At 54.1% G+C, this 13,415-nt stretch overlaps 1 protein-coding gene across 1 annotated transcript; it reads right to left on the bottom strand.

The window, feature by feature from the left end:
• Positions 1–514: 514 nt before the first annotated feature.
• Positions 515–9,381, bottom strand: PRRT1B (proline rich transmembrane protein 1B). The gene is made up of 4 exons (XM_035260842.3): positions 9,248–9,381; positions 3,546–4,054; positions 2,111–2,254; positions 515–811 (listed from the first exon to the last, which is right to left on the bottom strand). Exons 1-4 carry the CDS (start codon positions 9,285–9,287, stop codon positions 662–664), a joined length of 843 nt encoding a protein of 280 aa, XP_035116733.1. The 5' UTR covers positions 9,288–9,381; the 3' UTR covers positions 515–661.
• Between the last annotated feature and the right edge of the window lie 4,034 nt (positions 9,382–13,415).

Below are 13,415 nucleotides of genomic sequence, written 5' to 3'. Positions count from 1 at the left end.
ATTTAGCTTGAGCTGTCAATCTTGTGTGGCTCAGCTGGGGGTCCCCTTCCTCCTCTCTCTCTCTGCAATCGTTTTTTCATTTGTTTTTGAGACAGTCTCACTCTCACCCAGGCTGGAGTATAGTGCCGTGATCTCAGCTCACTGCAAGCTCCGCCTACAGATGGGGAAGGGGTAGGGGAACAACCAGGCAGGAGCCACCATGCTCCACTCTCCCAAAGGGAAAGATATACTGACAGCCTAAGCTGGGCTGGAGGTTGCGGGGAGGCAGAGGTTGCAATGTCCTTCCAGGTGGCTCTGAAGACAGTGAAGGCTTTGGTTTCTACAGGGGCCTCCCGGGGCACAGATGAAGGCAAGTGTCTAAAGAAGGCCTTGAGAGGAGGCACCTCTGGTGGCCCCCTGTCCCACGACTGGGGCTGGGCTCTGGAGATATCTCAGATTAGGACAGGGACTGAGCTCCAGTGGGCCACCTGTGGAAGCTGAGGAGGCTTAGGCCCAGCCACAAGTCTGCTGAGGGTTGCCAAGCCTGCCCTCCTCTGGCCCCAGATCCCCTCTGCAGGCGAGAACTGGCTACCCGCAGGGATCCAAGTCCAGAGAAAGGGTCTGGCCCAGTCAGTTATCCCTGGGCATTCCAGCATCCGACATCTCAGTGGGAGCCACAGCCTCAGGGAAGGTAGAGTGCCACCACCACATAGATGACCCAGCTGGTGGACACAAAGACCCCAAAGAGCAGGCTGAAGAGCACCAGTGAGCGGGCCTTCCTCGAGGCTTCCTCAGCCTGGGCCAGGTCGCCCCTGCCCAGGGCTGCGCGGGTCTGCAACAAGACAGGGTGGGAGAGGGTGGTAGGACAACCAGGGAGCTCCCACTCCCTCCCAGTGTGACTGAGGCCCAGTTCCACAAACTAAAACACTGACATGCTGAGAGGTTCAGTGGCCTGCCAGGCCCACAGCTTGAAAGGTGGCAGGAGTGATGGCAATGGCGGCTGCCAGCTGTTGGGCGCTTGTCATGCCCAGCACTGATGCATGCCCTCAGCTTCAACCTCTGCCATCGTTGCAGCAGTCCTGAGGCTGACCCCACTTTGCAGATGTGGAAACAAAGACTCAGAGAGGTTAAGTGACCTACCCAGGGTCACACCACTAGTGGTGGAGCCAGAATTCACCAGCAGGTGAGTCCCACCTCTGAGCTGTCCTGAGAGCTGCCTTCTGCTTATGGCTGGGGGCTTGAGCAGCAGAGTGAAGCCAGACCCGAGACCAAGTCTGCCCTCAGCACAGGCCTCCAGAGGCTTGCTTGCTTTTTTTTTTTTTTCCTTGAGTTGGAGTCTTGCTCCGTCTCCCAGGCTGGAGTGCAGTGGCACAATCTCAGCTCACTGCAACCTCTGCCTCCCAGGTTCAAGTGATTCTCAGCTGGTGGTGGGCACCCTCATCTCTCTGCTCTCCATCCATCCATCCCTCCATCTCTTTATTAGGCCCTGGGGATTCAAAGATGCCAATGTGATGACGCTCTAATAGAGACAGAAGCAGGGCCACGCCTGGTGGCTCACACCTGTAATCTCAGCACTTTGGGAGGCCCAGGCTGGTGGATCACAAGGTCAAGAGATCAAGACCAGCCTGGCCAACATGGTGAAACCCCATCTCTACCAAAAATCCAAAAATTAGTTGGGCATGGTAGCACATGCCTGTAGTCCCAGCTGTTTGGGAAGCTGAAGCAGGAGAATTGCTTCAACCCAGGAGGCAGAGGTCGCACTGAGCCAAGATCATGCCACTCTGAACTCCAACCTGGGTGACAGAGTGAGACTCATCTGGAAAAAAAAAAAAAAAAAACCCACAAGCCCCCACTGGAATGGGCAGCATATTGGGCCTTATCCATCTTTCACACCTTTACTGTAAACTGTTTTGGCTAAACTTCCCACAGCACATTTTGAGTAGTTGTGGGCAGAGACAGGAGGGGCAAGGACCCCACAAACAACTGGGCTCTGACTTCCCAATTCCCACCCCTCTCCAGAGGGAGAAACACCAAAGACTGTGTGGCTGGAAGAGGGGCTCTGTGGACCCCTACCTGGGCACCAGTGGCTGTGTGCCAGGAGAGGCTGTGCCAGGGCTACCCCTATACCTACCTCGTGGGAGTACACGATGGCGATGAGGCCAGTAAGCAGACAGCAGAACAGGGTCACCAGCACTGACTCCATCATGTAGTCCTTGGGCAGGGGTCTGTGCTCGACTGTGGCAGGGCCTGGCACGCCAGCCATGGGGCCATTGTACTGTGGGGGCAGAGCCACAGTGGTGAGGGAGCCGACCCAGCCTCGGGACAACAGAGTGAGTGAGAAGGCCAGCCAGGCCGTGCAAGTTCAGTCACTCGGTCTTCCCGGTCCCCACCCAGTGAGGCTACAAATCACAGAAGGGTCTGGTCAGGGTGCCCCTCTGCCCTCTCCCTCCTGCATCCCTGGCCATTCAGCCCCTCCCCCCCGGAGTCTTCAGTCCTGCCCTCTACAATTGGCTCCATCCAGGGTCCAGCCTCCGTGGCACCTCCATCATCCTCACGGGGCTCACAACCCCATCCTGGGAGACTTCCAATCTTCCCACAGGCAGCCCAGGGTTTTTGTTTGGTTTCATTTTTATTTTTATTTTGGAGGCAGAGTCTTGCTCTGTCACTCAGACATGCAATGGTGTGATCTCAGCTCACTGCAGCATCGACCTCTCAGGCTCAAGTGATCCTCCTGCCTCAGCCTCATAAATAGCTGGGGCTACAGGCGCCTGCCACCATGCCCAGCTAATTTTCTTTTATTTTTAGTAAAGATGAGGGCTCACTGTGTTGCCTAGGCTGGTCTGGAACTCCTGAGCCCAAGCTATCTGCCCATCTTGGCCTCCCAAAGTGCTGGGATTACACGTACGAGCACACCCGGACTGTTTTGTTTGTTCGTTGTTTTTGAGAGGAGTCTCACTCTGTTGCCCAGGCTTGAGTGCAGTGGCGAGATCTCACTGTAACCTCCACCTCAAGCGATTCTCCTGCCTCAGCCTCCCAAGCAGCTAGGACTACAGGCAGGTGCCACCACGCCCGGGTAATATTTGTATTTTTAGTAGACACGGCGTTTCACCATGTTGGACAGGCTGGACTCGAACCCCTGACCTCGTGATCCACCCACCTCGGACTCCCAAAGTGCTGGGATTACAGGTGTGAGCCACTGTGCCCGGCTGTTTTGTTTTAAAGGAAAATCTAAATCACCTCCTGCCCGAAGTCCCTGGGGTCCCTCACCATGGGTCCCACCTTCCTCCCCTCCCCACCAAGCCAAACAGGCCTCACCATCTCCAGAACACCCAGTCTCGGCCCCTCCGCGCCAGTGCGGCGCCCTCTGCCCAGCGTGCCCTTCCTTCTCTTTCCTTAGCCCTCCTATTCATCCTCCAGAACCCCGCCCAAATGCCCCCAACTCCAAGGAGCCCCCGGATTCGCCCGCCCCCAGGACAGAAGTGACCTCTGTGCCTCCGCATGGGCGCCCGCGACCACCCGCAGACAGCACGGAGGGGAGCGAGCCCAGGGCGGCGGCGGCCACTCACCACGGGGAAGGGGAAGGCGGCCCCAGCGGGCTGCGGGAAGAGCGCGGGAGGCGTGGGCGCGGCCGGGTAGAGCGGGGCGGGCGGCGGGAAGAGCGCGGACGCCGTGGGCTGCAGGAGCACGGGCACCTGCGGGAAGGGCGGGTACAGCAGCGGCGCGGCCTTGGGGTCCGGCGGCGCGTAGGGCGGGGGCTCCTCCACGAAGCCGATGTGGTGGGCGCCTCCGGCCGCCGCCTTGGAACCCGGCCCAGCCTCTCCCGCCGCCTGGGCCGGGGCGTCCTCCGGGGCGCGCTCGCTGCCCCCCGCGGCCCCATCCTCGCTGGGCGCTCCTTCCTCGTCCAGGGGCCGTGGGCGGAGTGGAAGCTGCGGGAACGCGGGCTGCGCTGAAATCTGGGGGTCCTCGGGGGCGGCAGGCTGCGCGAGAATCCGGGGGTCCTCGGGGGCGACGGGCTGCGCGGGGCCCCGAGGGTTTTGGGGGGTGGTGGGGCTGCCGCCCCCTTTCGTGTCTGACCCTAGAAAAAAAATGAGTCTGCCGTGAGCAAGAGGCCACCGGGCCAGGTGGGACTCCTCCCTTACCCCAAACAGATCTTCTAAGGACGTCGCTGGTCCCAAAGCTCCCACGAACCAAGCGCCCAGGCCTCTGCAGCTGGGCCTCATAGGATATTGACCCAAAGGGACTGTAAAACAGGCTCAAAGGAGCCACCTGCCTTGCTGGGGTCACACACACTGAGCAGCCCATCTGGGTGGGAACCCAGGCTGCTGGCCCCGCCCCTCCCCGCGCTTCCCCGCCCCCTTTCTTGGCAGACGGCCTCTATTGGGAGGTAGTTTCGCCCACAACTAAGGCCCTTATGTCAAAGCTAATTGGACCAGAGAAGGAGAATCAGCCCAGGGAAGCCCCTGATTGGCTGTGCTGAGATACCCCTCCAACTGGGGATGGCTGACCTGAGGAGATGAGCTGAACCAACTAAATTCTTGGCTTGGAGTTGTAGGAGAGGGCTGAGGTGCCCAGGAGCTGCCAAACTATAGCTAGAGTAACATGGTGGAGACAGGAGGTCACACTGAGGCACCAAGAGAATGGACACCAGAATATACGAGGCCCAGTAGCTTGAAGCCAGGGCTCAGAGCCCGAAAGCTGCCCAGCTGCCTTGCTCCCAACGCAGGCCCTGGCCTACAGCACCCACAGATGAGCATCCTGACCAGCTGAGCACCTGAGGGCCTCGGGCAAGGGTGCAAGGAAGGCCCTGGAAGAGAATGGCAGGGTGGACTCTCCTGACCTGGGTGGGCATTCAGACCTCACCACAGGAGAGGGCAGCCCAGAGCCAGGGGTCTGGCTTTGGAGGTCCGTTTCCTAAGTGTCCTTGAGGGTTATAGAAGGCAGAGGGATGACTGAAACAGACATCACAAGGACATCTCAGTGGGGGTGAGAGGACCCTTGCTGAAGTCCCCCACGGGTAGAATCAGGGATCCTTGCCAGAGGTATCCTAGTGGCAGGGAATGCGGAGCCCCTGGGCACTTCCTGCCTCAACCCCCTCCCAGCAGCCAGGGGCTCACTCATGGCCCCCGCTCCCCATACACCTGTCATGCTGTTTATACCGCCACACCTTTACCTGTGACGTTCCGCTGTTCCTCCACCCCTTGGATCTGGGCTTGGCCATGTGACTTACTTTGGACAATGGGACATTGACAAACATTTTGTAAGCAGATGCTTTAAAAACCTTTCTCTCCAGGTTCACAGGGGCTGGGGCTGGGGAGTTAGTGTTTCATGGGTGTAGAGTTTCTGTTTGGGAAGATGAAAAAACGTTCTGGAGATGGATGGTGGTGATGATCGCACAACAGTGTGAGTGTACTTCATGCCTCTGATTCACACTTAGAGGTGGTTAAAATGGGGAATTGTACGTTATGCATATTCAGCACAATTTCTAAAAGTCTCTCTCTCCAGATCATGACAACTGAGAAGTCTAGACAAAATACAACAAACAACCGTCTAACCGGGAGCGGTGGTTCACACCTGTAATCCCAGCACTTTGGGAGGCTGAAGCAGGCAGATCCTGAGGTCAGGAGATCAAGAGCAGCCTGGCCAACATGGAGAAACCCTGTCTCTACTAAAAAAAAAAAAAAAAAGCTAAGTGGGCATGGTGGTGAGTGCCAGCTACTTGGGAGGCTGAGGCAGGAGAATCACTTGAACCCAGGAGACAGAGGTTGCAGTGAACCGAGATTGCATTGCTGCATTACAGCCTGGGCAACCAGAGCAAAACTCCATTAAAAAAAAAAAAGCAACTATCTGAGGTTACTGAAAAGCAAACAAAAGCAGGCCTGTTGTGGCATCAAAACTTGGAGAAATGGGCTAGGCATGGTGGCTCACGCCTGGGAGGCCAAGGCGGTCAGGAGTTTGAGACCAGCCTGGCCAATATGGTGAAACCCCATCTCTACTAAAAATAAAAAAATAAAAAAAATTAGCTGAGCATGGTGGTGAGTGCATGTAATCCCAGCTACTAGGGAGGCTGAGGCAGGAGAATGGCTTGAACCCAAGAGACAGATGTTACGGTGAGCCCAGATCACGCCACTGCACTGCAACAGAGTGAGACTCCATCTCAGAAACCAAAACAAAACCAAAAAAACTTAGAGAAATGGACGTCGAGGCGGGGAGTTTTCTGCTTTTCCCCTCTCATTGCCCTCGCAGCTCAGAGCACCAGCGCCAGCTGCACTGGAGCAGCAGAACAGGAAACTAAAAGTTCAATAGAAACCCCATCAGCTGGGCGCAGTGGCTCACACCTGTAATCCCAACACTTTGGGAGGCCGAGACAGGCAGATCACGAGGTCAGGAGTTCAAGACCAGCCTGGCCAAAACGGTGAAACCCTGTCTCAAAATACAAAAATTAGCCTGGCATGGTAGTGGGCACCTGTAGTCCCAGATACTCAGGAAGCTGAGACAGGAGAATCGCTTGAACTCGGCAGGTGAAGGTTGCAATGAGCTGAGATCCTGCCATTGCACTCCAGCTTAGAAAACAGGGAGAGACTTCATCTCAAGAAAAAAAAGAAGAAAGAAAAGAAACCCTGTCATTCCAACCAGATGGACCAGAAAAGGAAAGGGCTCCCCACTCTCTGCAGAGTGAGAAGAGGGAGGCAGTCCTAGAAGAGACAGAGACAGAGAAGGGGGTCCCCTGATTCTGGGTGTGACCTGGGGTGACCACCCTATCACCATCTGCCCAGGACTTTCTCGGACTTACTACTGAAAGTATCACATCCTGGGAAACTCCTTAGTCCCAAACTGGGATGGTTGGACTCCCTAGAATGAATTCACACAAGTCTTGGGCTCCCCACTGAATGGCATGTACAGGAGATAAACCCAGACCAGCCTAACAAAAACTCTGAAAACTGACCCAAGTTTGGAAATGCCACTCATAGGAGGTGAAACAGAACTTGTGGTCTGAAACTAACCAGCCTGATTGCCAGCTGAAACCAAACAAACCCACCTTCTCTGCGGAATTGTTAACAGGACCAAGAATCTACACAACATACTATTCACAATGTCCAGGATCCGAGATCGTTACCATAAAAATGTGGAAATGTGACCAATGCTCAAAGGAAAAGACAGTCAACAGATGCCAACCCTGAGATGACCCGATATTGGAATTTTCAGAAAAAGCAGCTGTTAGAACTATATTCCGTGAGGTCAAGATAAACACACGTGGCCAGACGTGGTGGCCTCCTCACCGGAGGGTGCAGTGAGCTGTGATCGAACCACTGCACTCCATCCTGGGCTGCAGAGTGAGACCCTGTCCTCCCCAAAAGGGAGGGGTGGCATGTGACAAACTTTCTGTGCCTCCATTTCCTTATCTGTAAAGTGAAGATAAATCACAGTCATAATCATTTTTAAAGAGGCAAACATGGCCGGGCACAGTAGCTCACACCTGTAATCCCAGCACTTTGGGAGGCCAAAGTGGGTGGATCACTTAAAGTCAGGAGTTCCAGGCCAGCCTGGCCAACACAGTGAAACCCCATCTCTGCTAAAAATACAAAAATAGGCCGGTGTGGTGGTGGGCGCCTGTAATCGCAGCTACTTGGTAGGCTGAGGGAGGAGAATCCCTTAAACCTGGGAGGAGGAGGTTGCAGTGAGCCGAGATGGCACCACTGCACTCTAGCCTGGGCAATAGAGCAAGACTCAGTCTTGGAAAAAAAAAAAAAAAAAAAGGCTGGGCATGGTGGTTCATGCCTGTAATCCCAGCATTTGGGAGGCCGAGACCGGCGGATCACGAAGTCAGGAGATTGAGACCATCCTGGCCAACATGGTGAAACTCCTCCTTTACTAAAAAATACAAAAAAAAAAAAAAAAATTAGCTGGGTGTGGTGGTGCATGCCTGTAGTCCCAGCTACTGGGGAGGCTGAGGCAGGAGAATTTCTTGAATACAGGAGACGGACATTGCAGTGAGCCGAGATCTCACCACTGGGGCCACAGTGCAAGACTCTATCTCACAAAACAAAACAAAAGGCAAACATGGGGCCAGGCTCTGTCCTGAGAGCTTTGCTTCCTTAACCCGGGTCATCCTCGGTGGCGCTTTTGCTTTTATGCTCCCCATTTTACAGAGGAGGGAACCCAGGCTCCCAGCAGAAAACCTGGGTCTCCGTGAGTCAGCTCTCCACTCGAGAGAGGTCTCTCGGGGATGCTGTCCCTGCCCCAGCTATCATAACAAAAACCGCAGTTTCCCTGGATCCCGCCAGGGCAAATACCTGGCCCGATGGCACGGAGATAGGGCCGCAGAGTAAATAGATCTGCTGGCGGCGCTGCCTGGGGGGGGCCTCGGGTGGGTTCTCAGGTTCTCGGGCTTTTGACACCTGAGCCTCCCCCAGGCATTCCAGCTGGGAAGTGGGGTCCGGGTTGCCCGCCGGGCAAGTGCTTGAGGGTCTGGGGGAAATCCTAAAGAAACTCTGAAGCGGGGCTGGGGGAGGGATCAGCTTCCCAACATCTTCCGGAGCTGTTTGCAGATGGGACAGGGTGCCCCCATTCCCAGGCTCTCGAGATCAGCTGGGCTGGGGAACGCGGGGGCGGGAGTGCGCGGGACTGTGCAGGGGTCCCACCGCCCCACCGCCCCCTGCCAGCCCGAGACTCCCAGGGCAGAGACTTCCCTGCCCCTCGCACCTTCCAGCGCCTGGCTCCTGGGGGTTGGTCAAAGCCTTGGCCTGGACCTCTCTCCAGCTCTGCCCCACCCAAATTCTCTCGGTCCCTGTCCCCAGCTCTCCCATTACAGGCTCAGTCTCCACCCTACCCTGGCCAGAGTCGCCCACTCCCCTGCTTCGAGGACTTCAGCCTGACCCATACGGACCCGGAGGGAGGGGGCAAAATGCTCAGAGAATGCAGGGCCAAGGCCCCCTCCCCGACTTGCTCGCAGGGGCGCCTCCAGAGCTCCCAAACTTTCCACAACAGCTTCGTGGCCCTGGCGGGGTGTCATGGGTGGGCCTGGCATTCTCCCCTATCTTGCTGCCGCTGGCCTCCCGGGAACCACATCCCAGGGCCTGGGCCCGCCACGCCTATCCCTGCCCCTCCAGCACCTACCCCACAGGTGTCTCCCCCTACCTTCCCTCCAGCACCTGCCCCTCCAGCATCTGCCCCTCCAGTACTCGCCTCACCTGCGCCTGCCCCGCCTGCACCTGGTCGCCCAGCACCTGCCCCACCTGCACCTGCCCCGCAGGCATCAGCCCCGCCATACCTGCCCCTCTGGCACCTGCGCCTCCAGCTCCTGCCTCCATGGCCGGAGCCCGCGGCAGCTGCAGAGGCTGCACGGTTCCCTGGCCCTGCGCCTCCCGTCGGGCCGGCTCGGCTTGCGCCGCGGGCTCGGGTTTCCTGGTGCCTGCCGCGCGGCCGGTTAATAATTGACCGCCTTGTTTGCCCACGGCTGGGTCAACAGTCGCTCCCTGGCGCCCTGCGCTCCGCGGGACCTGCCTCTCCTCCTGGCAGGGGGAGACTCCGCAGGGTTGTGCAGGGCTGGAGGGGTTGGGTAGGAGGGGGAGCCAGCCAGGCAGGACTAGAGAAGTCAGGGTGGTACACGAGAGGGTCCCAAAGGCCAGCCGGTCAGACAATGAATGGTGGGAACCTGGACACCTGGACAGCAGAGCTGGACGGATGTGACCTGCACGGAGGCGGAGTCACAGTGGCTGTAGCTTTCTTTTAATTTTCCAGCAAAAGAAGCCAGAAATGTCGGTTTCTGTGCGGAATCTCTTTTGTTGTTGTTTGTTTTGAGAGGAACCTTGCCCAGGCTGGAGTGCAGTGGTGAGACCTTAGCTCACTGCAACGTCCACCTCCTGGGTTCAAGTTGATTCCACTGCCTCAGCCTCCCTAGTAGCTGGGATTACAGGTGCTCGCCACCACGCCCAGTTAATTTTTTATATTTTTGCCAGAGACAGGGTTTCGCCATGTTGGCCAGGCTAGTCTTGAACTCCTGACCTCAAGCGACCCACCCCCCCAGCCTCCCAAAGTACTGGTATTACGGGGTTGAGCCGCTGCGCTCAGCCATGAAATCTCTTGAGTTTTTGTTGTTGTTTGTTTTTGAGGCGGAGTTTGACTCTTGTCGCCCAGGCTGGAGTGCAATGGTGCAATCTCAGCTCACTGCAGCCTTCACCTCCGAGGTTCAATCAATTCTCCTGCCTCAGCCTCCCGAATAGCTGGAATTACAGGCACCCACCACCACACCTGGCTAATTTTATATTTTTAGTAGAGACGGGATTTAGCCACTTTGGCCAGGCTGGTCTCGAACTTCTGACAAGTGATCCACCTGCCTTGGCCTCCCAAAGTGCTGGGGTTACAGGCATGAGCCACCTCACCTGGCCAAAAATCTCTTCAGTTTTAGAAACATTTGTGTGGGATTTCTATTCTCTCTGACTGGAGAATCTGAGGCAGGTCCCAACCCAACCACCTGGAAATGCTAGAGACACAGCACCAGCATGCCAGGCAGTCTCTTATGTTCGTAGCTGAGCTCCCAGGTAGCCAGGAGAATCTTCAAGGACTAGCAATGAAGAGGGAGGGACAGAGATGCCCAGGAAGTGTGTACCCCCAGGGGCTTTGCTCTCAGTGTCTAGGGCTTGAGTTTTCCATCCAGATATGGACAGGAGGTGAAGCCTTGGGTCTGTGAAAGGGAGTTAGGATGAAAGAGATGAACAGAAAACAAAATCTGCCCATGGCTCACAGAGGTGACAAGGAAGCTGGTGTGACCCAGCCTGGAATCTGATTGTGGAAATAAAATCTCCCTGGGAGTTGTAGCCCTGGGCCTGTTCCTCACATGAACATGAGGTTCAAATTCAGCCTATCTGGTAGTCTAGATGCCCCTACACTGAAAATTGTCATTTAATTGGATACGTCTATGTAGCAAAAAGAAAAAAAATTGTCATTAAAAAAAAAATTGGCTCTAGGAAAGAGCTCTGTTCCAAAGCAAATGTAAAACTACTCTGGTGGGACGTGACCCTCATTCAGGCTGACAAGATTCCCACCGGGGCCCAGCACGGTGGCTCATGCCTGTAATCCCAGCACTTTGGGAGGCCAAGGCAGGTGGATTGCTTGAGCCCAGGAGTTCAAGATTAGCCTGGCCAACATGACGAAACCCTGTGTCTACAAAAAATACAAAAATTGACCAGGTGTGGTGACGTACACTTGTAATTCTAGCTATTTGGTAGACTGAGGTATGAGAACTCCTTGAACCAAAGAGGTGGAGATTGCAGTGAGCTGAGACCATGCCACTGCATTCCAGCCTGGGTGACAGAGCAAGACTCTGTCTCAAAAAAAAAAAAAAGAAAAAAGAAAGAATCCAAGAAAATTTCCCAGAACTAAAGGATGCAAATCTTCAGAAAGAGGTCACTGAGGGCCCAGCATAATGGGGAAAACACCCTCTAAAGGAACATGATTGTGAAATTGCAAGATTTAGGAGCAAAGAAAGATTCTATAAATGTCCACAGGAAACAAAGTCAGTTTTGTCCACCAGATCAAGAATCAGAACAAAATGGAATTATCAATGGGAATATTGAGGCCAGGTGTGATGGCTCACCCCGGCAATCTCAGCACTTTGGGAGGCTGAGGCCAGAGAATTGCTCGAGCCCAGGAGCTCGAAACCAGCCTGGACCACATAGTGAGACCACATCTCCACAAAAAGTTAAAAAAAAAAAAATTAGCCAGATGTGATGATGTGCCTGTGGGTCCCAACTGGGCAGGAGGCTGAGGTGGGAGGATTACTTGAACTAGGGAAGTCAAGGCTGCAGTGACTGCAGTGGAGGTGGAGGTTGCAGTGGGCCAAGGCCATGCCACCACCACACACCAGACTGAGCAACAGAGTGAGACTCCACCTCAAAAGCAATAATAATAATAATATCATGGTGAACACATGTTATTATAAATTTTTCCAAACCCATAGAATGTATACCCAGAGTGACCTCTAATGTAGCTATGGATGTTGGTAATAATGGTGTGTCCATATAGGTTCACTCTGGTGTGGGATGTTGAAAATGGGGGAGACTGCATGTGGGGTGGCAGGGAGTATGTGGGAAAATAATTGCACCTTCCGCTCAACTTTTCTGTGAGCCTAAAACTGCTCTAAAAAAATAAATTGGCCTGACATGGTGGCTCATACCTGTAATCCCAGCACTTTGGGAGTCCAAGGTAGGTCAGGGGATGGCGACCATTTGGCCAACATGGTAAAACCCTGTCTCTACTAAAAATGCAAAAATTAGCTGGGCATAGTGGCACACACCTGTAGTCCCAGCTACTCAGGAGGATGAGGCAGGAGAATCACTTGAACCTGGGAGGCAAAGGTTGCAGTGAGCTGAGATCACGCCACAGTACTCCAGCCTGGCAACAGAGCCAGACTGTCTCAAAAAAGAAAAAAAGATAAACTCTATTACAATTCTTTTTTGAAAAGAAAAATAATTTCTCATCCAAAATAAACAAAAACAACAGAGAAAGTTCATTCAGGCAGAATAAATTTAAAAAACTAAAGCAAAGGCCAGGCACAGTGGCTCGCGCCTGTAATCCCAGCACTTTGGGAAGCCATGGTAGCCAGATCACTTGAGGTCAGGAGTTCGAAACCAGCCTGGCCAATATGGTGAAAACCCATCTTTTCTAAAAGTTAAAAAAAAAAGAAAATTAGCCAGGCATGGTGGCAGGTGCCTACAATCCCAGGAGGCTGAGGAAGGTAAATCGCTTGAACTCAGGAGGCGGAGGTTGCAGTGAGCTGAGATCATACCACTGCACTCCAGACTAGGTGGCAGAGCAGGACTCTGTCTCAAACAACAACAAAAACTAAAGCAAAAATAGGAATTTATAGCATACTAAAAAATAGATTAGGCCAGGCACAATGGCTCACGCCTGTAATCCCAGCACTTTGGGAGGCCGAGGCAGGTGGATTACTTGAACTCATGAGTTCAAGACCAGCCTGGGCAACATGGCAAAACTGTCTCTACAAAAAATACAAAAATTAGCTGGGCTTGGTGGTGTGTGCCTAAAGTCCCAGCTACTCAGGAGGCTGAACTGGGAGGATCACCTGAGCATGGGAGGCAAAGGCTGTGGTGAGGTGAGATCACACTGACCCACTGCACTGCAGCCTGGGAGACAGTCAGACCCTGTTCCAAAAATCAATTCACTCATTAATTATGTGAAGCAATAGAACAAGTGGGGGGAGGAATTGGCAATGCACTGCTCTAAAGCCCTTACCCTGTGTACTGGCAATAGAATGGTATTTGAAGATAAATTAATTAATTCAATACTTATGTTGTAAACCCTAGGGCAATCACTAGGTTTTTATTGAAAAGATATCAACAATAATGTAATAGAAGAGATAAATGGAACCATAAACAATTTTCCTTTTTTTTTTTTTTTTTGAGACAGAGTCTTGTTCA

Source organism: Callithrix jacchus, chromosome 1 (assembly GCF_049354715.1).
Source record: "Callithrix jacchus isolate 240 chromosome 1, calJac240_pri, whole genome shotgun sequence".
Lineage (NCBI taxonomy): Eukaryota > Metazoa > Chordata > Mammalia > Primates > Cebidae > Callithrix > Callithrix jacchus.
Note: the sequence above shows the minus strand (reverse complement) of the source record. Positions and strands in the feature narration are given on the sequence as shown.

What these genes read in the sequence shown, in the direction of transcription:
- PRRT1B (XM_035260842.3), bottom strand. Translation starts at nt 9,287, where the DNA reads ATGGAGGCAGGAGCTGGAGGCGCAGGTGCCAGAGGGGCAG. An exon ending in CGCAGGTGCCAGAGGGGCAG is followed by an intron (nt 4,055 to 9,247) that starts GTATGGCGGGGC and finishes TTTTTTTTCTAG; the next exon opens with GGTCAGACACGAAAGGGGGC. An exon ending in CCATCGTGTACTCCCACGAG is followed by an intron (nt 812 to 2,110) that starts GTAGGTATAGGG and finishes GTCTTGTTGCAG; the next exon opens with ACCCGCGCAGCCCTGGGCAG.